A 27,323-nucleotide genomic window follows, 5' to 3' on the forward strand; every position below is an offset into this window, starting at 1 on the left:
ACCCGCTCTCCACCCGGCGCCTCCCCCTGGAGCCCGCTCTCCGCGCAGCACCTCCTCCAGAAACCCGCTCTCAGCCCGGCGCCTCCCCCAGAAACCCGCTCTCCACCCGGCACCTCCCCCTGGAGCCCGCCCTCCCCTCAGCGCCCTCCCCTCAGAAACCCGCTCTCCGCCCAGCGCCCTTCCCTCAGAAACCTGTTCTCCGCCCGGCGCCCTCCCCTCAGAAACCCGCTCTCCACCCAGCGCCCTCCCCTCAGAAACCCGCTCTCCGCCCGGTGCCCTCCCCTCAGAAACCCGCTTTCCACCAAGTGCCCTCCCCTCAGAAACCCGCTCTCCGCCCGGCACCCTCCCCTCAGAAACCCACTCTCCACCCAGCGCCCTCCCCTCAGAAACCCGCTCTCCGCCCGGTGCCCTCCCCTCAGAAACCCGCTCTCCGCCCGGCACCCTCCCCTCAGAAACCCGCTTTCCACCAAGTGCCCTTCCCTCAGAAACCCACTCTCCACCCAGCGCCCTCCCCTCAGAAACCCGCTCTCCGCCCGGTGCCCTCCCCTCAGAAACCCGCTCTCCGCCCGGCACCCTCCCCTCAGAAACCCGCTTTCCACCAAGTGCCCTTCCCTCAGAAACCCGCTCTCCGCCCGGTGCCCTCCCCTCAGAAACCCGCTTTCCACCAAGTGCCCTTCCCTCAGAAACCCACTCTCCGCACGGCGTCCTCCTCCAGGAGCCCGTTCTCTGCCTAGCACCTCCCCCAGGAGCCCGCTCTCCGCCCGACGCCCTCCCCCAGAAACCCGCTCTCTGCCCAGCACCTCCCCCAGAAACCCGCTCTCTGCCCAGCACCTCCCCCAGGAGCCCGCTCTCCGCCCGGCACCTCCCCCAGAAACCCGCTCTCCGCCTGGCGCCGCTCACAAAACCCGCTCTCCGCCCAACACCTCCCCCAGAGCCCGCTCTCCGCCCAACACCTCCCCCAGAGCCCGCTCTCCGCCCCCCTCAGAAACCCGCTCTCCGCCCGGCACCTCCCCCAGAGCCCGCTCTCCGCCCGGCACCTCCCCCAGAAACCCGCTCTCCGCCTGGCGCCGCTCACAAAACCCGCTCTCCGCCCAACACCTCCCCCAGAGCCCGCTCTCCGCCCAACACCTCCCCCAGAGCCCGCTCTCCGCCCCCCTCAGAAACCCGCTCTCCGCCCGGCACCTCCCCCAGAGCCCGCTCTCCGCCCGGCACCTCCCCCAGAAACCCGCTCTCCGCTCGTCACCTGCCCCAGAAACCCGCTCTCCGCCCAACACCTCCCCCAGAAACCTGCTCTCCGCTCGGCACCTCCCCCAGAGCCCGCTCTCCGCCTGGCACCTGCCCCAGAAACCTGCTCTCCGCTCGGCACTGCCCCAGAAACCTGCTCTCCGCTCGGCACCTGCCCCAGAAACCCGCTCTCTGCCCGGCATCTCTCCCAGAAACCCGCTCTCCGCCCGGCACCTCCCCCAGAAACCTGCTCTCCGCACGGCACCTCCCCCAGAGCCCGCTCTCCGCCTGGCATCTGCCCCAGAAACCTGCTCTCCGCTCGGCACTGCCCCAGAAACCTGCTCTCCGCTCGGCACCTGCCCCAGAAACCCGCTCTCTGCCCGGCACCTCTCCCAGAAACCCGCTCTCCGCCCGGCACCTCCCCCAGAAACCTGCTCTCCGCTCGGCACCTGCCCCAGAAACCCGCTCTCTGCCCGGCACCTCTCCCAGAAACCCGCTCTCCGCCCGGCACCTCCCCCAGAAACCTGCTCTCTGCTCGGCACCTGCCCCAGAAACCCGCTCTCCACCCGGCACCTCTCCCAGAAACCCGCTCTCCGCCCGGCACCTCTCCCAGAAACCCGCTCTCCGCCCGGCACCTCCCCCAGAAACCTGCTCTCCGCTCGGCACCTGCCCCAGAAACCCACTCGCCACCCGGCACCTCCCTTGGAGCCCGTTCTCCATCTGGCGTCTCACTCAGAAACCCGCTCTCCGTCCGGCACCACACCCTAGAAACCCACTCTCCGCCCAGCGCCCTCTCCCCAGAGCCCGTTCTCCACCTGGCGCCTACCCCAGAAACCTGCTCTCCGCCCAGTGCCCTCCCCTCAGAGACCCGCTCTCGCCCAGCGCCCTCCCCTCCTAAACCCGCTCTCGCCCAGCACCCTCCCCTCAGAAACCCGCCCAGTGCCCTCCCCTCAGAGACCCGCTCTCGCCCAGCGCCCTCCCCTCCTAAACCCGCTCTCGCCCAGCACCCTCCCTCAGAAACCTGCCCGGCGCCCTCCCATCAGAAACCCGCTCTCCGCCCGGCGCCCTCCCCCAGAAACCCGCTCTCCGCCCGGCGCCCTCCATCAGAAACCTGCTCCCCACCCGGCGCCCTCCCCTCAGAAACCCGCTCTCCGTCCGGCACCCTCCCCTCAGAAACCTGCTCTCCACCCGGCGCCCTCCCCCTGGAGCCCGTTCTCTGCCCGGCGCCTCCCCTCAGAAACCCGCTCTCCGTCCGGTGCCCTCCCCTCAGAAACCCGCTCTCCGTCCGGCGCCCTCCCCTCAGAAACCTGCTCTCCACCCGGCGCCCTCCCCCTGGAGCCTGTTCTCTGCCCGGCGCCTCCCCTCAGAAACCCGCTCTCCGCCCGCTGTCCTCCCCTCAGAAACCCGCTCTCCGTCCGGCGCCCTCCCCTCAGAAACCTACTCTCCACCCGGCGCCCTCCCCCTGGAGCCCGTTCTCTGCCCGGCGCCTCCCTCTAGAAACCCTCTCCCCAGAGCCCGCTCTGTTGCCAGCTGACTTCACACAAAGCGCGCAAACGAACACCGATGGAATCGCACTATTGGGAACAGAGGGAAGCGTTCTCGAAACTCTCGTTCCTTAATTTCTCAGCGATGTTATAAGCAAATCGCGCTGCTGGAATGCACGTATCTGAGAACTACCTGTACTCCATGCACTGACCAATGAAGCCAAGTTGGCCGCGTGCCTTCTCTACCACCTGATCCGCTTGTGATGCCACTTTCAAGGAGCTGTGGACTTGTACCCCAAGATCCCTCTGGATATCAATGCTCCTTCTGCATACTCTCCTCTTGCATTCGACCTCCCAAGATGCATCAACTCACACTTCTACAGAGTAAACTCCATCTGATATTTCTCTGCCCAACACTTCAACTGATCCATAGCCTGTTGTATCCTTTGACAACCTTCCTTGCTATCCTCAACTCCACCAACTTTTGTATTGATTGGATAGCATGGAGTACGGGGCTTATGTTTGTGGGAGGGGTTGTGTGGGGATGGCGGAGGGCGTGATGCTGGGTGTGTGGAGAGAACATTTCACCCAAGAGCCTGAAGGGAAGTATTATGAACATTGCACAAGTAATGGACAGAGCCAGTCTTAAAGTGTCAAGGCCAAAGTTCGGTCTTTCCTTTTTACTTCTTTGTTCTTTCATGGGATGTTAGGTGTCTCTGCCAAGGCAATCATCTGGTACCCATCCCTAATTCACCCTCATTGGAGTCTGGTTAACCTTACCAAATACAAGGAACAAGTCACTGATTGGCTGCAGTTCCCAGTGGTAGTAGGAAAGGAAAGCCTATTGAATGTTGGTTACCAATGTTGGTTACTATGACTCAGTGGTTAGCACTGCTGCCTCACAGTGCCAGAGTCCCGGGTTCAATTCCTGCCTCAGGCAACTGTCTGTGTGGAGTTTACACCTTCTCCCCGCATCTGCGTGGGTTTCCTCCGGGTGCTTCAGTTTCCTCCCACAGTCCAAAGGTGTGCAGGTTCGGTGAATTGGCCAGGCTAAATTGCCCATGGTGTTAGGTGCATTAGTCAGGGGTGAATGTAGGGGAATGGGTCTGGTGGGTTGCTCTTCAGAGGGTCGGTATGGACTTGTTGGGCTGAAGGGCCTGTTGAAACTTTATTGCTGGAACAGCACAGCAGGTCAGGCAGCATCCAGGGAACAGGAGATTCGACGTTTCGGGCACAGGCCCTTCTTCAGGAAGGGCCTGTTTCCACACCGTAGGGAATCTAATCTAATCTAAAAAATATAACTACTGTACATGCTATATAGCGAAAATGAGATTTGGACAGGCAACAACAGGACAGGGAAACACTGGCTTCCACTGTAACTCACAGCTCCTTTTGAAACAGACAAATTATGTCCTAAACTCAAGGTCCTGAGAATCATTTTTCCAATTTTTTGGCACCCGAGCCCCTCTTCATCTTGTGTTTACTGACTCCGTGTTTCTGACCTACATGCACTTCCTGCTCCTGACTTGATATTAACTGTTCTTCCCTCTGACTGTAAAATACATTTTCTTGGGGGATGTCCAGACTGCGGCATGCCTTACACCTCCTCCTGTGTACCCTTTCCTTTCTGATCTTTTAAAGGAATTTAAAACTCATTGTCATCTAACATCAACTCCTCCATTTTCCTGAACTTACATCAAAAAAATGTTTAAAATCCTGGAGGGTTTGAGTAGAGTATATCAGAAGACAAGGTTCCATTAGTAGGAAGGCGGGCAACTGACAGACCAAGGATAATTGGCACAAAAACAATGGCGAGGTGAGGAAATTGGAAGAGTATGCAGCCAGTTACAGCGATAAGAAACAGATATCCTGAGAGGGTGGTGGAAATAGACTCAATAGCAATATTCAAGGAGATTGGATATAGACATTTAACAGAGTTGCAGGAAAAGAGTGGGGGAGTGGCACCAATTGAGCAGCTCAGTCAAAAAGCTGGCACAGGGAGGATGGGCTGAACGATCTCAATCTCTGCTCTATCATGCCTATGATTCTTTCCCATTGTGACCTTCCCACTCTGTCTCTTGATTTGAAAGCTATGTTTCAAATAAAGAGATACCTGGGGGTGATTAGGACACAAATCTAATTCAAGGGAGTCAGACGACATCACAAATCACAGCAGAAGGCGTATGTGACTTATAAATGTCAGCCGAATCCGGAGATGGCGTCCTCAGTTGGTATGTGCACTGCATGGTTCACGGCTAGGAAGCGATTAAAGTGGATTTATCAAGAACTGATCTGCAGCTGACAATCTGTGTTATGGCATATAATAGCTTTATGTCAACAATTTGGGAAAGCTCTACAAGGTTTTGTATGGAAGGAAATTGTATTGCTCAGCCATTAAGGTCTTTCGGTTCCCTTAGCAGTACTTCTAATGAGCCATTCACGTGGAGCTGCCCAAACTCTCCAGTGAGCACCCTGGACTAAACCTTACTTTCCGTTTTCAAAGAGATTCCAAAGTTGCCTTCGGCACCTCCATCTATCCACCCTCCAACAGAAAACTGGGCTGGAAATTTGGGGTGTAGAGGCAAGATGGAGCATGTCAACCCCATCACTGTTGTTGCCGCTGGCAAATGAGTAAGTCAGCTGGCAACAGGGGTCTCAATCTGGTCCTCAGTGAAATGTTCAGCCAACGTTCACTGCGCAGTTAGGGTGCCCTCAAATATCTGGGTGGGGGGGCACCATGTCATTATAATCGGGCAAGTGCACTGGTGCGGGGGGGGGGGGGGGGGGTTCTTTTCACAAATGTTTCTCTTGCAGCTGGAACGTCCTGATGTTGCAATCTGCACAGGATCCTCAGCCTCATGGTCCGGGAATCCTGATTATTCTGAGGGCAGTGATTTCAGACAGGTACTGAGGGAGCCCGTCTGCTGCTCGGTAACAAGTCTCACACACAGTTCCTAACGCTGGTTTGTAAGTGGCAACTTTCAGCATTTTAAAACAAAAACGCCTGGAGTCTATCCAGCTGTTTTTGTTCAGCGACAGGAGCTGATTGGAAAAGTCAACTGAGAGAAATGGCTGGGCCAGCGAATGGTGCCTGTCGCAAAACGATACTAAAATGAGATTCCAAATGAGGAATGTAAAGAACACTTATTTTAAAATGCTCTTATAAAGGCATCTCCACCTCTATTTTGTCTCACTCCTCCCTTAAACATGAGGATTCTCACTAGTTGGGGCTTTAAAAGGTGTCGGGACCTTTGCAACACCTAATCCAAAGGGCTGCTGAAGTAGTGAGTGGTCAATCCATATTTGACCATGAATGGATTACAGTCGAGCCTAACCTGCTCTCACCTCATGGCCAAATGCACAGGCAATTCCCACTGTGGGTCTGGGTGTAAAAAGGTGGACAACAAACCCTGAATGATTGACATTGGCCTTCTCCCCGGTTAAAGCCACTCACCACCAAATATGAAACAAGCTGAGCTTGCACAGTGAAGAAACTGAACTGGGTTCTAGTCTGTTCTGCACCACAGCAGGTGGGTGAACCTATTCCTAAAGCACGGCTCTGAACATAGCTCAACATCTACTCAAACATTAACAAATTTCATTAACTGCGGGCAAGAACTATGCTTGCTCAATCTTCCAATCAAAAGTAAGACATTGATGCTCCAACCTCTTAACATATAATAATCCCTTGTCTCTGACTTATTGAAAGAGAGAGATAATGACATATTTAATTCTTTAAATTAAATCCATTCGCCACAATATTGAAATAACTCCTTTTTTAATGCTAATTATTGTTTATATGAAACAAATCTGAGGAAGGGCACAATTCTGAAATTAGTAAATTATAAATTTACCTTCCTTGTAAAGGGCTGCTTTTTAAGGTTAATCATTTTGATCCCAGTACAGCAACCTTTAGGGTTGAGATTCGAAAGAAAGTCATATTTCAGAAATAGATAACTGGCGTTAATTTATTTTAAGAATTCTTTGTTGACTACTTCCTCCTCCCCTTGGCACAGATGCTCGCCAAGGCTCGGTTCCAGAAAAGTCAACTTCTCTCTGGTGTTTTACTGAAGTGGGTGTTCTTCATGTACATGAGCCAAGATCTTACCAGGCTATTCAACAATAGGGGCTTCACTACCATGTCAATCCCTGCACCTGAATGCCTGCACTTGGCTGCGGGAATTGTGGATTGCAGTGTGGAGCAGGAACCCCGGCCAATTTCCACTCAACACTCCCCCCCCCCCCCCACCCCTTGATTGAGACACAGAGATACTGAGACCAATTGTAGCTCCCTCTGCTAACTCTGGCTACTCTTCTCTGGAGTCAAGAAAACCACATTCTGAACAGTGATAGAGTGAGGACACAAATGTGTTATTTTGATGGTAATCAGGATATGTAAACAGCACTCACGTAACACACATATATTTCCCCACAAATTATAACACTCTACTCTGCATTAAAAACAACAAATGAAAACGTTTTCAAAACAGCAATCAGTTCTTCCTGAACGAACAACTGCAGTCAAACGCACTCTCCCTTAGCAACTTCAAGCAAATAAAAAGGAACATATTACCATGGATTGAATAAAATTCTCACATTTTACCTATAAAAAAGATCTGTAACTTTAAATAAATGGCTAATCTCACTATCAGTGACTACAATATACCATTGCTCTTTTAAAAATAAATATTTATAGAAAAATGCAAATCAATTGTTACTTTCCCCTGACAATGAAAGAATGGGCAATTTGGATTCTGTGGCACATTTAATTAACACTACAAAGCCTTCTGTGAAGGCAGTCAGATTTTCCCACAAAGGAACCCTGAGAGAAGATTTTTTATATAGAAAGTGGAGAAGATCAGAAAAGGGAATGAATTCATGAATTTGAAAGGTGCACTGAGGCACTGAAAAGGCACAATACACAGTAAGATATGCACAGACACACAAACACAAAATCATTGATCTCCAAACCTAATCACTGATATTACCCAGACACTTCCTGGGTCAGGCCTCTTTTGACTGGGAAGAATCAGACTGTTTTTGTCAAAATTTACAATTTCCCTGACTGTTAACAGGAGTCATACTGAAATATGTGAAATACTTTATACCGTAATTTTATTTAGAACAAAAAATCCTTTAGACTTCAGAAATGTAAACACTGTAGAAAAATCTGCACAGTAACAAGTGCAGACTGAGATTATTTTACACAGTGCAGAGTTTATACTGCGTCTGGAAGCTGCTTTTAAACTATTTTATGAACTCCCGCGTGGGAGGCAGGTTCCTATAGTTCACACTACGTTCTCACAATCCTTAAAAGAAATATTCTGACAGACAACGTGCAAGGGAAGGCGGTAATAATATTTATCACTTATTGGTGACAATTCCAACTCGTTGGGCGGCTGATCAATATACTTCTGACGCGTTTATCAGTCACTTCCACCGCCTTAAATTATTTAAGTTTGGTGGTGGATCTTCAAATTAAGGTGGTAACAAAATTGTCTGGAGATATTTGCTAGTGTGTTGCAGAAATGAACTCAAAATTATAGAAATGCGTTGACAAAACAAAAGGGCTAGCAGCTAGGGTCTGTCCACACGGGGATTTTATAAAACAGTAGAAAGTTTCTGAAAGTCTTTTTTTTAAGTTGCCCACGCTACCATCCCCCAACAAAACAGAGTTTGCAGTGAAGGGTCTTTGTGAGACCCTTCCACCCTGAGCAAAACAATTTTAAAAACACACATTTGAGATCTGCTTCTCGGTGGGATAGATTGTATTAAAATCCAAACCTCCAGCTCGGAGGAAGAGGGATTTCTGTAAACACATTGCTCTTTTTCTGACGCCAAAAAAAAGGATTTGATTTCACTCACACTGACCAAGAAATGAAAAGTTTAAACTCTTTCTCTGCCCACCATCTCCAAACCTTTCTTGCAGATGGTTAACAACTTGAAACAACTTTGTAAAAACAAAACTTCCCTCTGATCCTTTTCCTTGAATACTGAGATTCTGATTGTCCCTCTCCCCTTCCCCACCCCCCTCCCTCCGCAACAAATGCAACTCTAAGACTTTTTTTGGAGGGGACTTTCATCATGAACTGTCTGAACAAAACTTTCTGCATTTGAAATCTTGGACATTTTAAGGTCAGCCCACGCAAGAGTCAAACTTTAAAAACAGACACACAGAGAGGGAAAAGCCTCCGTCTGCCAATCTTTGTGGCGAAGACTGTCTTTGCTTTACCTGCTGGGAGCCAGAGAGCCAGGGTGAGCATTCCGAGCAGCCGGTAGCCGAATGGGGCGTCCCTTCTCCCCATTCCCATCCATCCAGCCCACACTGGGATCCCGCAGAACTCCAACTCTCCAACTCTGCTCGCCCTGGGTGAGACGGGGGGGGGGGGGGAGAAAATACAAGAAATCAGAGCGCGCACACGCCAAGGAGAGGGAGAGCTGCGCTAACCCATCAATCAGTGCCCAGGCTGAACCTCCCCCAAACACAGAGAGCGCGGAAGCAGGCAGGCTAACCCCGCCTAGAGCAGGCTGCAGGGCAACAAGCAGGGAATCAGCCTGGGGAGGGGGAGAAGATGGGGGGGGGGGGGGGGAGAAGATGGGGGGGGGGGGGGGGGAGAAGATGGGGGGGGGAGAAGATGGGGGGGGGGGGGGGGAGAAGATGGGGGGGGGAGAAGATGGGGGGGGGGGGGAGAAGATGGGGGGGGGGGGGGGGAGAAGATGGGGGGGGGGGGGGGAGAAGATGGGGGGGGGGGGGGAGAAGATGGGGGGGGGGGGGGAGAAGATGGGGGGGGGGGGAGAAGATAGGGGGGGAGGGGGAGAAGATGGAGGGGGAGAAGATGGGGGGGGAGGGGGAGAAGATGGGGGGGGGGAGGGGGAGAAGATGGGGGGGGGGGAGGGGGAGAAGATGGGGGGGGGGAGGGGGAGAAGATGGGGGGGGAGGGGGAGAAGATGGGGGGGGGGAGGGGGAGAAGATGGGGGGGGGGAGGGGGAGAAGATGGGGGGGGAGGGGGAGAAGATGGGGGGGGAGGGGGAGAAGATGGGGGGGGAGGGGGAGAAGATGGGGGGGAGGGGGAGAAGATGGGGGGGGAGGGGGAGAAGATGGGGGGGAGGGGGAGAAGATGGGGGGGGAGGGGGAGAAGATGGGGGGGAGGGGGAGAAGATGGGGGGGGAGGGGGAGAAGATGGGGGGGAGGGGGAGAAGATGGGGGGGGAGAAGATTGGGGGGGAGAGGGGGAGAAGATGGGGGGGAGAAGATTGGGGAGAAGATGGGGGAGGAGGGGGAGAAGATGGGGGGGAGGAGGGGGAGAAGATGGGGGGGGAGGAGGGGGAGAAGATGGGGGGGAGGAGGGGGAGAAGATGGGGGGGAGGAGGGGGAGAAGATGGGAGGGGGAGAAGATGGGGGGGAAGGAGGGGGAGAAGATGGGGGGGGAGGAGGGGGAGAAGATGGGGGGGAGGAGGGGGAGAAGATGGGGGGGAGGAGGGGGAGAAGATGGGGGGGGAGAAGATGGGGGGGGAGGAGGGGGAGAAGATGGTGGGGACAAGATGGGGGGATGGGGAGAAGATGGGGGGATGGGGAGAAGATGGGGGGAGGGGGAGGGGGAGAAGATGGGGGAGGGGGAGAAGATGGGGGAGGGGGAGAAGATGGGGGGATGGGGAGAAGATGGGGGGAGGGGGAGGGGGAGAAGATGGGGGAGGGCGAGGGGGAGAAGATGGGGGGAGGGCGAGGGGGAGAAGATGGGGGGAGGGGGAGGGGGAGAAGATAGGGGGAGGGGGAGACGATGGGGGAGGGGGAGAAGATGGGGGGAGGGGGAGAAGATGGGGGGGAGGGGGAGAAGATGGGGTGGAGGGGGAGAAGATGGGGAGGGGGAGAAGATGGGGGGAGGGGGAGAAGATGGGGGGATGGGGAGAATGTGGGGTGAGGGGGAGGGGGAGAAGATGGGGGGAGGGGGAGAAGATGGGGGGGGAGAAGATGGGGGGGAGGGGGAGAAAATGGAGGGGGAGGGGGAGAAGGGGGAGGGGGAGAAGATGGAGGGGGAGGGGAGAAGATGGAGGGGGAAGGGGAGAAGATGGGGAGGGGGAGAAGATGGGGAGGGGAGGGGGAGAAGATGGGGAGGGGAGGGGAGGGGGAGAAGAGGGGAGGGGAGAAGATGGGGAGGGGAGGGGGAGAAGATGGGGAGGGGAGGGCAGGGAGAGAAGATGGGGAGGGGAGGGGAGGGGGAGAAGATGGGGGAGGGGAGGGGGAGAAGATGGGGGAGGGGAGGGGAGGGGGAGATGATGTGGGAGGGGAGGGGGAGAAGATGTGGGAGGGGAGGGGGAGAAGATGTGGGAGGGGAGGGGGAGAAGATGTGGGGGGGAGGGGGGGAAGATGGGGGGGAGGGGGAGAAGGTGGGGGGAGGGGGAGAAGGTGGGGGGGAGGGGGAGAAGATGTGGGGGGGGAGAAGATGTTGGGGGGGAGGGGGAGAAGATGTTGGGGGGGAGGGGGAGAAGATGTGGGGGGGAGAGGGAGAAGATGTGGAGGATGAAGGGGGAGAAGATGGGGAGGGGGAGAAGATGGGGGGAGAGGGGGAGAAGATGGGGGAGAGGGGGAGAAGATGGGGGGATGGGGGAGAAGATGGGGGAGTGGGGGAGAAGATGGGGGAGTGGGGGAGAAGATGGGGGGAGGGGGAGAAGATGGAGGGGGGAGGGGGAGAAGATGGGGAGGGGGAGAAGATGGGGGGAGGGGGAGAAGATGGGGGGAGGGGGTGAAGATGGGGGGGAGAAGATGGGGGGATGGGGAGAAGATGGGGGGAGGGGGAGAAGATGGGGCGGAGGGGGAGAAGATGGAGGGAGAGGGGGAGAAGATGGAGGGAGAGGGGGAGAAGATGGAGGGGGAGGGGGAGAAGATGGGGGAGGGGGAGAAGATGGGGAGGGGAGGGGAGGGGAGAAGAGGGGAGGGGAGAAGATGGGGAGGGGAGGGGAGAAGATGGGGAGGGGAGGGAGAGAAGATGGGGGAGGGGAGGGGAGGGGGAGAAGATGGGGCGGAGGGGAGGAAGATGGAGGGAGAGGGGGAGAAGATGGAGGGAGAGGGGGAGAAGATGGAGGGGGAGGGGGAGAAGATGGGGGAGGGGGAGAAGATGGGGAGGGGAGGGGAGGGGGAGAAGAGGGGAGGGGAGAAGATGGGGAGGGGAGGGGAGAAGATGGGGAGGGGAGGGGGAGAAGATGGGGGAGGGGGAGAAGATGGGGGAGGGGAGGGGAGGGGGAGAAGATGGGGAGGGGAGGGAGGGCGAGATGATGGGGGAGGGGAGGGGGAGAAGATGTGGGAGGGGAGGGGGAGAAGATGTGGGGGGGAGGGGGGAAGATGTGGGAGTGGAGGGGGAGAAGATGTGGGGGGGGAGGGGGAGAAGGTGGGGGGGAGGGGGAGAAGGTGGGGGGAGGGGGAGAAGATGTGGGGGGGAAGATGTGGGGGGAGGGGGAGAGATGTGGGGGGGAGGGGAGAAGATGTTGGGGGGGAGGGGGAGAAGATGTGGGGGGGAGAGGGAGAAGATGTGGAGGGTGAAGGGGGAGAAGATGGGGAGGGGGAGAAGATGTGGGGGGAGGGGGAGAAGATGTGGGGTGAGGGGAAGAAGATGTGGGGGGGAGGGGGAGAAGATATGGGGGGAGGGGGAGAAGATGTGGGGGGGAGGGGGAGAAGATGTGGGGGGCAGGGTGAGAAGATGTGGGGGGGAGGGGGAGAAGATGTGGGGGGCAGGGTGAGAAGATGTGGGGGGGAGGGGGAGAAGATGTGGGGGGGAGGGGGAGAAGATGTGGAGTGGGGAGAAGATGTGGAAGGGGGGAGAAGATGTGGGGGGAGGGGAGAAGGTGCGGAGGGGGAGGAGAGAGGATGTGGAGGGGAGGGGGAGAAGATGTGGAGGGGAGGGGGAGGGGGAGAAGATGGGGGAAGGGGGAGAAGACGTGGAGGGGAAGGGGGAGAAGACGTGGAGGGGGGAGAGGGAGAAGATGGGGGAAGGGGGAGAAGACGTGGAGGGGGGAGGGGGAGAAGATGGGGGAAGGGGGAGAAGATGTGGAGGGGTGGGGGAGAAGATGTGGAAGGGTGGGGGGAAGATGTGGAGGGGTGGGGGGAAGATGGGGAGGGGGAGAAGATGTGGAGGGGGGAGAAGATGTGGGGGAAGGGGAGAAGATGTGGAGGGGGGAGGGAGAGAGGATGTGGAGGGGAGGGAGAGAGGATGTGGGAGGGGAGGGGGAGAAGATGTGGGAGGGGAGGGGGAGAAGATGTGGGAGGGGAGGGGGAGAAGATGTGGGGGGGAGGGGGAGAAGGTGGGGGGGAGGGGGAGAAGATGTGGGGGGGAGAAGATGTGGGGGGGAGGGGGAGAAGATGTTGGGGGGGAGGGGGAGAAGATGTGGGGGGGAGAGGGAGAAGATGTGGGGGGGAGAGGGAGAAGATGTGGAGGGGGAAGGGGGAGAAGATGGGGAGGGGGAGAAGATGGGGAGGGGGAGACGATGTGGAGGGAGGGGGAGACGATGTGGGGGGAGGGGGAGAAGATGTGGAGGGGAAGGGGGAGAAGATGTGGGGGGGAGGGGGAGAAGATGTGGGGGGGAGGGGGAGAAGATGTGGGGGGGAGGGGGAGAAGATGTGGAGTGGGGAGAAGATGTGGGGGGAGGGGAGAAGGTGCGGAGGGGGAGGGAGAGAGGATGTGGAGGGTAGGGGGAGAGGATGTGGAAGGGGAGAAGACGTGGAGGGGGAGGGGAGAAGATGGGGGAAGGGGGAGAAGACGTGGAGGGGAAGGGGGAGAAGACGTGGAGGGGGGAGGGGGAGAAGATGGGGGAAGGGGGAGAAGATGTGGAGGGGTGGGGGAGAAGATGTGGAAGGGTGGGGGGAAGATGTGGAGGGGTGGGGGAAGATGTGGAGGGGTGGGGGAAGATGTGGAGGGGTGGGGGGGAAGATGGGGGGAGGGGGAGAAGATGTGGAGGGGGGAGAAGATGTGGAGGGGGAGGGAGAGAGGATGTGGAGGGGAGGGGGAGAGGATGTGGAGGGGAGAAGACGTGGAGGGGGAAGGGGAGAAGATGGGTGAAGAGGGAGAAGATGTGGAGGGGTGGGGGAGAAGATGTGGAGGGGTGGGGGAGAAGATGTGGAGGGGTGGGAGGAAGATGTGGAGGGGTGGGAGGAAGATGTGGAGGGGTGGGGGGAAGATGTGGAGGGGTGGGCGGGAAGATGGGGGAAGATGTGGCCAGGGGAGAGGGAGAAGATGTGGGGAGGTGGGAGGGGGAGAAGATGTGGGGGTGGGAGACCGGGGGGGAGAGGATGTGGGGGAAGATCGGGGAAAATGTTGGGGAAAGGGGAGATGAGAGATGTGGGGGAGGGGGAATATGTGGGGAGGGGAGGGGGGAGGGGAGGGAGGAGATGTGGGGGAGGGGAGGGGAGGGAAGAGATGTGGGGGAGGGGAGGAAGAGATGTGGAGGAGGGGAGGGGGGAGATGTGGGGGAAGGTGGAGAATGTGGGGGAGGGGAGGGGAAATATGGGGAAGGGGAAATATGGGGGGGATGGAAGGGGTGGGGGAGGGGAAGGCGTAAGGTGGGGGAGAGGGAAGGAAGGGGTTGGGGAAGGTGGAGGGAGGGGGGAAGGACGGCGGGAGGAGTGAAGGGAAAGGGGGAAGGAAGGTATGGTGGGAAGAAAGGGGGTAGGAAGGGAAGATTAGGGAAGTGGGAAGGTTGGGGGAAGATGGAGGGGAGGGAACGGGGTGAGAGGAGGGAAGGGAGTGGTGGGAAGGGGGTAGAATTAGGAGACGGGGAGGGGAGGACAGGGAGCAGAGGGATGAGAAGGAGGAGAGGGAAGGGAAGTGGGGAAGGGGGAGGCGAGGGAGAGAAAGCGGGGAGAGGGAGGGTGAAGAAAGTGAGGGAGGGCAAGAGAGGGAGGGGCTGCGGAAGAAGGAGAGGGAGGTGGGGGATGGGAGAGGGAGAGAGAGGAGGTAAGGGGAGAGGAAGTGAGGGATGGGGTGAGGGAGGGAGATATGGGGGGATGGAGAGAAGGATGAGGGGAGAGAGACGGGGGGTGAGAAGGGGAAGCGGACTGGGAATCGGAATGAGGGGTGAGGAAGGACAGAATGATGGAGGTACAGAGGGACGAAGAGATGGGGAGAGAAAGTGGGGGACAGAGATGGGACAGAGAGAGAGATTAGAGAGAAAAGAGGGGACAAAGAGAGGGAACAGAGTGAGGTGACACAGAGGGACGGGGGGGGGGAAGAGAGAGGGAGGGGGTCAGATAAAAAGAAAGCTAGCCTGAGAGAAGGGACAGAGGACGAGGAGAAAGGGGAGGAGGGAGCAGGACAGGGAGAGAGGAGAAGGGAGAAGGGACGGGAGGAGATGGTGGGAATGGAGAAAGAAGGAAAGGGGGTGTCACAGAGAAAGAGAGAGCTAGCTTGAGAGACAGAGGACAGAGAGAAAGGGGAGAGAGGAGAGGGAAGGAGAGAGAGAAGCGGGGTATGAGTTGTATGAAGAAAGGGAGGAAACGGGGTGTCAGAGAGGGAGAGCTAGCCTGAGGGAGACAGGACAGAGAAAGAGCCCGAATGGGAGAGGGGAATGTGTGTGTGTGTGTGAGAGAGAGAGAGACAGACAGACAAAGAGAGAGCTATCCTGAGAGAGAGAGGACAAGAGAGCAGAGATCTTTCCAGAGAGGGGAGAGATAGAAATGTAGGAGGGAGCTAGCCTGGGAGGGGAGAGCAAAGACTGAGCGTAAGAGAGAGGGGAGGGAAGAGGTCAACAAAAGGAAAAGGGAGTTAGTCCAAAAGAGAGGGGGGAGAGCTAGTCTGAGAGGCAGAGAAGAGAGAAGGGAGAAAACTAGCCTGATACAGAAGAGAGGTTCAGGGGGAGTAATAGGAGGGAGAAGAGAGAGCTTGAGAACAAAATAGTGGAATTGTCAGTAATAAAAGGAATTGCCTAAAGTTTTAAAAAGCTGTGAAGAACAGAGACTAAGGTAAAAGGATAGAAACAAAGGACAAAAACGGTGAGGAAGCTAGAAATCCAGAAATACAAAAGGGAAACCAGCCCTTAGACAGGAGCCAGAGAGGGATACAAAGTACTGAGGAAAGAGAGAATGCAAGGAAAAGCTGGGCAAACAAAAAATTAAAGATATTTGGAAAGTGAAATTAATTGTATTGTAGTGAAATTGTAGTGAAATTAAAAGTCCTGACGAGGCAAGAGCATCAGGTTTAGAAATCACTGATTGAAGCATTACTTAGGACTGGAGAATTTATTTCACTCCCTCAAACTGTCTTTTTAAAAAGTGGTTTTGTCTAGTTTAGCCATGTGATTTTTAAAAACACTATATTTCATGGGGCAAAATGAATGTACACTCAGAGCTGCAATTCCTGTGGACCCTGGTTCCAACAGGGAGGAAGAACTCTCCTATACAGCCCTGAAGTTCCAGTGTGTGAGCCCAACACACAGGGTGGCTGCACTCTGACCCATCAGTGGACAGGGTTCAGTCGGGGGGATTTGGGAGAGAGTAACATCCTGAGAAGAAGGCAACAAAGTCAATACACACCAGACCTGAGGCCTGCGGAACTGAGCCACTGCAATGCTACAGCCCCAGCCACGAAAGGAGAGATTGGAGAATGCTGTAATGATCACTGAATGAAACAGGGCTTGAGGTTTGCTTTATTTGATTGCCATGAGATCATTTTTGTTTCATCAGAAGTTTTCTTTCCAGAAATCCCACATACTTGATCTGCGTCTCCTCGACGGCTTCGGCATCGGTTTGTGACTCCACGTGGCTTTTCGTCAGCATTATGGGGGTCCAGCCCGGGTTCCAACAGAGTAGGTGGGGAGGTGGGGGGTGCAGTTTGGGTCCTCAAGCTCAGATTCGTGAAATGGACTAAGATGGACTTTGTCTGAAATCCTTTTTGTTTTAAAGTTTCTCTTTTTCAAATCATACTATTGTGGAAGGACTGTTGTTCTGAACTTTTAATTTTTCTCATTTATTTCTATGATTTTAAACTTTTGAAGGTCTGTAATGCCAAACTTTATATTTCTTTATTTTTCAAACTTTTTTTTCCTCAGAATTTGCTCTCAAGAATCTGGCTCTAGGCACCTTTATACCTAAGACGGGGCTGTAAGATTCGACTCAAACTTTTCACCGTGCTCATGTGACAATAAAACCAAGTCTAATCTTATCTACGCTTTAAATACATTTAATGTGGTTTAAAGCTAGATCAAAGTAAATTGGAGGTGTGGGCATAAATACTTCAATGCAGCATGACAACAGCCTGTGTCATAAGCAGTGCGAATAGAGGCATGTCGTTTAACAGCTTCAGGATTTATAAGAGTTTTTATTGAGGATGAAGTTTTTATTTTCTTTGCAGAAAGTTTATTTTTTAAATGAAAGCTAACGTGGAGTTTAAAGGGCCCAAAATGTCATTCTTTGCAGCTCATTCTCTCCATTATCTTCTCCTCTCTGCTGCGGGGGCACTGCCTCAGTTTCACTGACCCTCAGAACCCCAGTGCCTCCTGATGAGCTATGGGGCTGTGCTGATGGGATTTTCCATCATGGGAACATCACTGCACAGCTTGATCCTTCCTGAGATCCAGTCACTGGGGAGAGTCTAGCTTGACTTTTGTACTTATATTCCCAGGGATACTCAGGCCAATTTGACAGCTCCAGCTGCTATCAGGCAGCAGTGTTCACACATACCCCCTGATCAACTCTCATAATGAATGGATAGATTCAAGGATACAAGGGAGAAAATGGAAAAGGGAGTAAAGACACATGCAGACAGTTCTTGTCACCAAGCAGTTTTAGCTAAACAGGAACATTGCTTTTATATAGTAACATCCCAAAGCACTTTAAACAAGATCAAGTTAATTTTACAAGTGTGAACTAGCAGAAGTACCGACCTAATTGCGCACAACAGGGAAAGCGGAAGATGCAGGTACAATTATATTAAAAAGACATTTGGCCAGGTACATGAATAGTAAGGTTTATGGGTCAAATGCAGGCAAATGGGATAGGTTTAGCTTCGGAAATCTGGTTGTCGTGGATCAACTGGACAAAGGGTCTGTTTCCATGCTCTATGACTCTATGATTCTCGCAAGCTCCTCCAAACAGCACTGTGAGAGTGACCAGATCCTCCATTGTTGTTGAAGGATAAATGTTGACCAGGGCAAGAGGGAGAATATTCATTCTTTTCTTTGAATAGGGCCATGGGATGTTTGACAGCACCAAGAGGATAGATGGGACCTCAGTTTGAAGCCCCTTTTAAAGGAGCACCTCCAGCAATGCAGCGTTTATTCAGTACTGTCCTGGAGTTTCAGCTTTTCACTCTGTTCCCAAGTCACCGGAGCAAGATTTGAACCGGCAACCTTTCTACTCAAGAACTGACATTGAGATGTAAAAGGAGTGTAGCTGTACAAGGCAGTTTAAACCAAATAAAGTGCAAGTTATCACACCCATTCTGGCCAATAAATATAGTTAAAATCACAGATCACCAGGTTATAGTCCAACAGGTTTATTTGGCAGCACTAGCTTTCAGAGCGCCGCTCCTCCATCAGGCAGCGGTGCACAACCACCTGATGAAGGAGCAGCACTCAGAAAGCTAGTGCTTCCAAATAAACTTGTTGGACTGTAATCTGATGTTGTGTGATTTTTAACCTTGTCCACCCCAGTCCAACACCAGTTCCCCTAGCCATAATGTAGGGCAGACACCTGGCTGGAGAAACAAAAGAGGGTTACTTTGTGTGACTCTGGCTAGCTTCCATGATGGGCTGGTTTAAGATTACAGGACCAACATCATTGCAGTCCAGGAATTTGTTAAACCCAACTGTGAAAGTGTGGAGCACAAATAAAGGTGGCACAAGATCAAGGGTAGATCAAACGGCTGACGCTGGCAGCAGACCAGACACCCGCTCAGACTGTGCCAATACTGGTATCAGAATTCTATCAGCGCACCTACTCAGCAAACTGGATTTGCCTTTGTTTTGCTATGATACTAATACAGGAGTGGGTGGGCTAGATGGTCCCTCCTCCTCCTTCTTAGTTGCATGGTAGTCAATTTGTTATGTTATTATAGCAATGTGTCATAGCCAGAAAATGCTGTGATTCCAGTCCTGTGATCCAGATACCAGAAATCCTGCGCTTTCTATACGATGCCCACAAACGTACAGAACAACTTGTGTTTAAACAATGCCATTCACAGAGTAGAACAACGCAAGGTCTTTCACTTGAGTGCTGACAAACTGTGGCGCTGACGGACACGAGGCTGTAATAACAGAGACCAGCAAATTGGTCAAAGATCTCTTTTTAAAAAAAGAATTTCTCAAATGAAGCAGAGAGGGTGGAGAGATTTAGAAAGGGACAGCTTAGAGCACAGGCAGCTGAGGGTATGGTCACTAACAGCACAACGGAGAAAGCCAGCGATGTCAGGGTTTGCAGAGCACAGAAATCTTGGAGTGTTGTAGGGCTGTCAAAAACTGGATGAGATTTCCAGCGGTGAGACTGTTCCCTCAGGAATCATACCTCATTGTTCAAAGTGTCAAACCATATCATCTCACTAATTGTTGTGGATGCCCGAAGGAAGGCAATATATTCTGGGTTTTTTAAATTCAAATTATAGCTTGCCTGGCTATGGGATTTTCAAGTGTTTTCTTTTCGTGCAGAACACCAGGGAGGTTTGAAGCCTGGGCTACATCTGAATTCACAAATACAATGAAATCTGTCTGTGATAACTATACATGATCCGGTCCTGTCTCTATAAATGCTGGGACAATCCAATTTACTTTGCTATTCTTGTTTCTTCTTGCTCTCTGAAATATGATATTGCAAGTAAGGCTTCCCCAAAGAAGACAACCTTCACTTGTGAAGTGCCAATAACAGTCTCAGAACATCTTGTAACATCACAACCTCTTCTTGGAATGCATTCACCTGTGTAAGTAAATGCTGTTTCCAATTTGAACACAGAAAGATCATACCTAGGGTCAGTTGAATGAAAGGCCAAAGAGCTTGTTCAAGCTGGTGCTGACTGTAGGAGGAATGTTGACCAAGGCACAGAGAGAATTCAATGCTTTTAGTTCGGCTACAGACAAGCCACGATCTCACTGAATGGCAGAACATGCTCGAGAGGCTGAATGGCCTCCTCTTGTTCCAGTGTGGCATTTCAGATGATGTGAGGATCAGGCTCATCTCCCTACCTTCTGCCACCACTCAGGCTGCCACTATCTCAGTTAGCACATAAGATCAACCACTTGGATGTCCAGCTGGCAACCTTCACACCAGGAATAGAACAGCACCATCAGAGGAGAAATGAGTTGGAGTGTCAACGATAGGAATCGCACCTGGAATAAACAAATTTCCTCCAGAGAACAGCAGGGTGTTGGCTAATTGGTGATTTAATTGATGATGAGTCGGCTAAACACTCAGCAAACCCAATGAATCTTCTACTTTCTGTTGCTACTTCAGTGTGACACTATTCGTATGAATAATGTAAAGCTTTCACCACATGGCACATTCCCAGAGCAGGTACAACAAAACAGAGAGAGTAAAGTTTCTTCTACACTACCTCAGTTTTTAATCTCAAGCTAAAGATAGCAGCTTTAGAAGATTCAATTCCATTCCAGGTAAAGGGGGAAATTGTGAAAAATGACAAAATATCAGCCCTAAACCTAATGTGTTAAGGAAGAGGTCTGGACATCCTACAACATATTGCAGCCAATAAAGCGCTTTTGAAGTGAAATCACTATTGCAAAACAGGAGAACTTTGGAGAAACACAAACTATGTGCAGCAGCCTGATCTTTATGAGTTTTTTTTGTTCAATAGCTCAATCCAACATCACTGCGCATTTCTGGAAGTTCCTCCATTTCCCAGGATGTTCCACTGAATGCCTTTTACACAAACAATTTTTTTTTAAGAGGAAGTAAGTCTGGGGCTGGACTCTCCAGATGTGAAATATGGCAAGCACTTCAGATTTTTTTTTGTGTGATCCTTAAGTACATATCTACTAGCTTCAGAAAGCTGGGGCCTAGACAGCATTCGCACTGACTGCATACTTGTCTATATTCAATAGCATTTGACGTTATTCAGCCCAACTCCATGGTCTATCCAGATCCACTGTTTTATCACCTGCAAGCTCGGAGACCTTTTGTTTCTGTCACTATCCAAATCATTTATCTATGTTCTGAACAACAACCTACATTCCAAGAGTGCAACAGTTCACAAACACAGCTTACCATCACCTTTTCAAAGACAACTACGGGTGGACCACAAATGCCAGTAAAGCTTGAAGCCCACGAACAAATTTTAAAAGAGCTTTGTTAATAAGTTTATAGTTTTTGATTGATGCGTTTAGCACACATTCCTTCTACATTTTCTTATAGAACTGGCTCCTGTGATCAAGGCACTATGCAGAGTAGTTGGGGCATGTCGGTTATCATGTGCTAAAGTTGGAAACAGTTCCTTAAAATGGTTAAAGGTGTCGATTATCTGAATTTGGCCTTATTAAATCTGGGATTGAATAATGTTACATTAAAGCTGCATCAAGAAAAATAGCATACGATCAGTTATCCAAAGGTTACAGTCATGGTGTTCACTTCCTGCCTTGGGCATTTATTCCAGATGTTGGGGAATTAACATGAGAATTAGAGAACTGGTCTATATTTGTTATCTAAAAACTCAGGCTTGGAGCATCCAAACAAGAGATATCTGCTTGTTGTTAGCAGTGTATCATTGTTGGATAAGGATGGGCCATTTTCTGAAAACTGAACAGAATTTATTCTTGCCAATGTTCAAGTACATATAGATACAAAGACTGGGAAATACTCCCAACAACAACAACAACCTGTATTTAGACAGTGCCTTTAAAATAACAAAACATGCTCCAAATCAAAAAGTTGACACTGAACTACATAAGGAGATATTAGGACAAGGCAAAAACTTGATCAAGAGGTTTGTTTTAAGGAGCATGATGAAGAAAGAAGAGGCTAAAAAGTTAAGGAGGAAATTTCAGTGTTTGGCCGACTGAAAGCATTGATTCTAGTTGTGAAGTTACAAAAATTGAGGATGTGCAAGAGGACAGAATTGTAAGAGTACAGGGGTCTTGAAGTGGTGTAGGGTTGAAGGAAGGTACAGTGGTGGAGAGGATATTAATCACAAAGGAACTTTGAAAACAAGGATGGTAGTTTTACAATCGAGGCATTGCCGGTCCGGGAACCAATGTTGTTCAGATAACGCAGAAGTGATAGGTGAACGGGCCTTGATGCAGGTTGGTTCAGAAGTCACAAGTCACTTTAAACTGTTACCTCCACCCACGCCTCATTTAGAAGCCCAGTAGACCAGAGGCTTCTAGTCTTATACAGCGAACTGGTTGTAACCATTGTGTGGGCATCAGCCACAATCATTAATGGCAGGATCATGCTTTCACTGCCTGAAATTTGACAAAGTAAATTAAAACAAATCCATCTTCTTTCATTTTTGGAAAATTTGAATTTGGAACATTTGGAATTTGGAAAGTAAAGCTCTGGTAATCTGAATTTTGCATCTGGTTCAACTGAACACTGATGTTGAAAGATTTCATAAACAGTCTGCAAACTGTGACGGAGAGACAAGCTAGCTTCGAATGCGAACTGACTGTGTCGTTTGTATAGTTGTTGTTTTTCAGTGTGGTTGACAGATACTCAAATTTAGTGAGTCTTTGGGAATATTTAAGGAGATGTAGTTATTAAATCAGCTTGGAACTTATAGGAGGTTTTAGCCTTTATCTTAACTTTTCAGTGGGATGAAATACAAGAGAAAAAAGTTACTTGTATAAAAATAATCTATAAAGAATAGTTAACACTGAGTTTATGCTTTTCAAGAAGGTAGATGGAATGTATAGCATTACTGTTAAGCAGTTGCTGGTTCAATTTTTGTTAAAACAATGTATTTAATAACTTTAACCTAAAATTGCATCAACAGTTTATTGAGGAAAGCAGATAAATCGTGTGAAGACCTCGGGTAATTACACTATCGAAAACCATTCGTGGATTTATTCTGTTTATTATCCTTCCACTACCGAGAGTTTACCTGAAACGTGAAGGGTCATGAGGACACTCAAAATTATATTGCAAGCTGGAGTTCACAAATTAAAATGATTTAAAGTGAATGTGAAAAGAAATCTAGAGTATGAGCCTGCTCTGGTATTCAAAGAAGTCACAGTTAATTTGTATCCTAACTCTGTCCACCCAGCTGTCAATGTGCTGACATTGTAACCAGTCCCACGCAATGTTACAACTGCATCACAACATTACTGCGACATGGGCACTAAATTTTGCCGACTGGAAAATGTCATAATTTATGGCATGAGATTAATGAGCTGGAGAAATGTGTGCTGTCACTTCACTTTCTAGAGCAGTTTGGGACTTGCATTTATATAACACTTTTCACAATTTTATGTTATGCCAAAGCATATTATAGCCATTGAGGATTTTTTTTCAGCGTAGCCACTGCACAAAGACATGTAGTGGACGTTCACATAGAATTTCCAGCACAGAAACAGGTCCCTGTTGACGTTCCTTATAAACTTTCTCTTTGCTCCCTCCCTATCTAATCCTTTGAAATATTTCACACACCCTCACATACTAACCTGGTGTCCCCTGGATCATAGCTTTTCACCCCCATTACTCCGTGTGGTCAGACATTCTACAATCTAATTACCCTCTGGATAAAGACGTTTCTTCTAAATTCCTTACTGTATCAGTTAGTTACAGTCATACACTCATAATGCTTAGTTTGAATAAGGAAAATTTTGATCAATGTAAATATTTTTCCCTCAATGGTTCACACGTTAGTTGGATCTATTTCATCAGTCAATGAGGACCAAATCCTAAACTCAAAAATAATGTCCCAAAAAACACTGGAATGCAATAGCAATTTTGGTACCTGTAGTTTCTTCATCAAAGTCTTCCTACATGTTAAAATAAATCATAATCTGATGTGGTATAAGTTAAATAAGAGACTTGTTATTTGAAGAAGGATTAATCTGATTTTTATATCAAATTCTAATGTTTTTTTTCCTATGAGTGTATATTTCTGTTTGGAGAATTTGTTCAACACACGAACTAATGTATAAAAATATTTTAACAGGACAAAATAATCCATCTAACAAGGTCTAAAGACAGAATTAAGACAGAAATTGCCAAAGAAATTCAGCAGGTCTAGCAGCATCTGCGGAGAGAAAACAGAGTTAAAGTTTTGAGTCCAACAACACTTCTCCTCAGGGATGCTTCCAGACCTGCTGAGTTTCTCCAGCAATTTCTACTTTTGTTTCAGATTTCCAGCATCTGCAATTCTTTGCTTTAATTAAGGTCTAAAGACTGCCCAGGAAAGCTCCAGCCATTGTGTTGATTCCCCAGACTCAGCTGTTTCAATTTTGTTGACTCCTCTCCCTTTCGAAAATGTTTGATTAATCTCCAAATGGTTGATTGATCGCTCAAAGATCTTGATTAACAGTGAAGACTTGGGTGCACTGTAAGTACCCTACAGTAGTCCAAGAGTGATAGCCAGCTGAAATTAAAGACATCCAGGATGGAACTGCAAAGAACTTTGAATGATCTGGGATTTAAATTCTTTACACATTAATGCCTCTCAAACACCCCTACCTCCCAATTAGCCCACCAAAAGGGAAAGTGCCTACTGCATTTAATCCTATCATAAATAGCAACGAGTCTCTATTGTTTCGAAGTCTTGCTGTGACAGAAAGAAACTGTCCAGATAAAGCGGCTGAAAATGATTTGGGGTGCTCCTTCTGAGGGGAGAGAGCGATATGCCCCGGGCCCCGTCTCGCCATTCTTGTCCATCCCGTAAGGTGTCGCTGTTCAACACTGGGAGGGACGTCTGGTTTGGATACAGTTTCCACTGAAAATTGTCAATCTGCTGGTTACATTTCTGTCCTTAGAAATGAGAAACAAGTGGAGGAGAGAGAGAGAGAGAGAGAGAAACACACAGAGAGAAAAAAAGAGAGCAGGAACTGTACGCAGAGCAATTTAAATCAGATCACTCCAGCAATTATAACACACAGGAGGCAATCAAAATATCACCACCCCTTTAATACATAACCAGCAAACCACTAATATTCCTCCCAACACAACACAACACTAAAGGCATATTCTGATGTTGATAACCATGCAACCGCGGGCTGATTTACGAATATCATTTCAGCCAGTCCACATCAGATTCAAAGTTTGATGTGTCTCACTCTTAATAGGGGGGGGGGGGGCAATTGGTGCTTTAACGTTTAGTTTTGCAAATAAGGAAAGAAAAATATGTGAAATGTAACCTTTAGAGGCCTTGCTACAAATTGAAAACGCGCCAGCACATTGCACACCCTCCCTCGTTCCAACAAGTTGCAAAAAAAAATGCAACATTTGCATCAGTTTCACTGAACGCGCTGCAAAGACTGACATATCTCCCGTTCCAATGATTTCCGACAAGGCCACGTTCCGATTAATTGAAAAGAAAATCGTTTGCAAACCGGGGTGGGGACTTGACGGCGGTGGGGGGAAAAGCTGCAAGAAATTAATACAGCGGGGAAGGAACAAAAAAAAGGGAGAAATGGACACTGCCAAATGCATGCACACAGTAGATTAAACTGGAAACCGCGATCTTTAAAAAGCCTGGAGATAATTATATATAATGACACACACACACACACAGAGACTGAGAGATTGCGTTAAAATTCACGGGAAGATACCGAAATCTATGTTATCCTGGACAGCAGTCAGACCGGTTGAGTTATCAGTAATGCCAGTCTGCTGTATTTACAGAAATTAAAACCCAAGCTGCGAGCCCCTCGTGTTATTTCCTTACTCCGGGTGAGAGTGAACTTGCAACCCCGCTGCTCCTTCGCTTACCTCGGCCGCTGCATGTAACTTGTCCGGCTGATATGATGACAGCTCCCAGTTCTTCCTCCACTTCACTCAAAACCCCTGAGCTGCAGGAAAGGGAAACTTGGCTTGTGTGAGATTTTTGTTGATTGCGTCCTTTTCATGTGTGTGTGTGTGTGTGTGTGTGTGAGTATGCGTCTGTGCTAAAATGCTTCCAGCTCCAAGATCATCCCTTTTCTGGCCAATGTTGACCCCATCGGATCCTGGCTGTGGGAAGGGGAGGGAGGAGAGGGATGGTTTGCACACAACCTGTGATACAGAAGCGGCAGTGAGATGAAGGAGAGGGCGATGGAGGGAGACTTTCATCGGTATCCACGTGTTAAGAGCTTTGTTAAAATGCAAAGTGGGAGAGAGAGTGAGAGTGGAGACAGCTACAACACATACTGGGAGAGTAATTCACTTGATCCATGAACAGTGTGTGTGTGAGAGAGAGAGAGAAACACGAACGGGCGAGAGGGAGATAGGAAATAATTATAAAGAACAGCCTGACAACACACAGCAGAGGGGAATTATAATTTCTATTCACTCAGATGGGATTCGAACGCAGACATCTAGTGGCATTGACAAAATTCCCGCGTTGATGTAGCCGATTTTCCACCTCTTGTTAAATTTGACAATAGCATCAAATCTTTATTAAAGGGGAAAACTTTTTTTTGAAGGAGCTGCTTTTGAGGAAGTTAATAAATGAGTTATTATGAAAGAAACATCTACATATTGATATCAGTTCCTTGATTAACAAATCACATTATCAATTAATGAATTTTGCAAATGAGATAGTTAATTCTGGCGACTGGGTGTTGGTGTCTGCTGAGCCGGTTAGTCCAGAATTGTGACATTTCTTAATATCATACATTTTATTTTGAATGTGTCTGTTGGCATGTCAGGAATATAGGTATTAGAGTACAGCCCTGCAAGTCACACATGATCCTGACTTCTGAAGTACTGGATCAAAATCCTGGATCTCCCTTATGGGTGTCCCTTCTACCCCCCCAATGACTGCAGTGGTTCAAGAAGGCAGCTCGCTGTCACCTTCTCCAGATCAAATCGGAGATGGCCCAGCCAATGGTGCTGATGTGCCATAAATTATTTTTAAAAATAAAATCAACCTCTGGAACATGTCCCATTTCACAGAGGGAAACATTCACTCTACAAGAAAAGTCTTGCCTTTATATAGCAGATTTCACAACCTCAGCTAGCCCCAATTAAAGTACTTCACAGGCAAAGCATTTTTGAAGTGTATGTTTATTAATACACTGTACATTGGCATTGCTACTGAGCTACATGTTTCATACTGTACAGTATTCAACCTCTTAGTGCAACACTAACACAGGAACCACGAAAGTATTGATGACATTATAGCTTACCTCAGAGGCTCATCCTGATATTTATTAAACTCTGTCACCATTTTGTGTTAGATCACTGTCTCATGTAGATTACTATCACACGTTGCTCACTACTTTGTACTGGATCATTATCTCATGTTGTGTCTCAGTTTTGTATTTGATTATTATCGCGTGTTAGTCACTATCTCATTTGGTTGGCTTGGACAAGTTGGACCAAAAGGTCTGTTTCTGAGGAGGCCACTATTTCATGTTAGTTTGCTAACATGTGTTGCTCACTATCATGTGTTACTCACTCTCTTGTGCTGCTCACTATCTTGTGTTGGTCACTATCATGTGTTGGTCACTATCATGTGTTGGTCACTATCTTGTGTTGGTCACTATCATGTGTTACTCA

The 27,323-nt window shown here is 50.2% G+C and overlaps 1 protein-coding gene across 1 annotated transcript in view; it reads right to left on the reverse strand.

Annotated features, from left to right (window-relative positions):
* rgma (repulsive guidance molecule BMP co-receptor a) overlaps nt 1-25,937 on the reverse strand; it is a 43,494-nt gene extending 17,557 nt beyond the window's left edge. The window contains exons 1-2 of the mRNA XM_043677230.2: nt 25,554-25,937; nt 8,941-9,074 (exon numbers count right to left, since the gene is read on the reverse strand). Coding sequence (XP_043533165.1) covers nt 8,941-9,074; nt 25,554-25,567 — 148 coding nt within the window. The 5' untranslated portion in view covers nt 25,568-25,937. The remainder of the gene's footprint in view (nt 1-8,940; nt 9,075-25,553) is intronic.
* Nucleotides 25,938-27,323: the final 1,386 nt, after the last annotated feature.

This window comes from Chiloscyllium plagiosum, unplaced genomic scaffold, assembly GCF_037043375.1.
Source record: "Chiloscyllium plagiosum isolate Xiang-an unplaced genomic scaffold, Cpla_swu_hap1 HiC_scaffold_39, whole genome shotgun sequence".
NCBI classification, from domain to species: Eukaryota; Metazoa; Chordata; class Chondrichthyes; order Orectolobiformes; family Hemiscylliidae; genus Chiloscyllium; species Chiloscyllium plagiosum.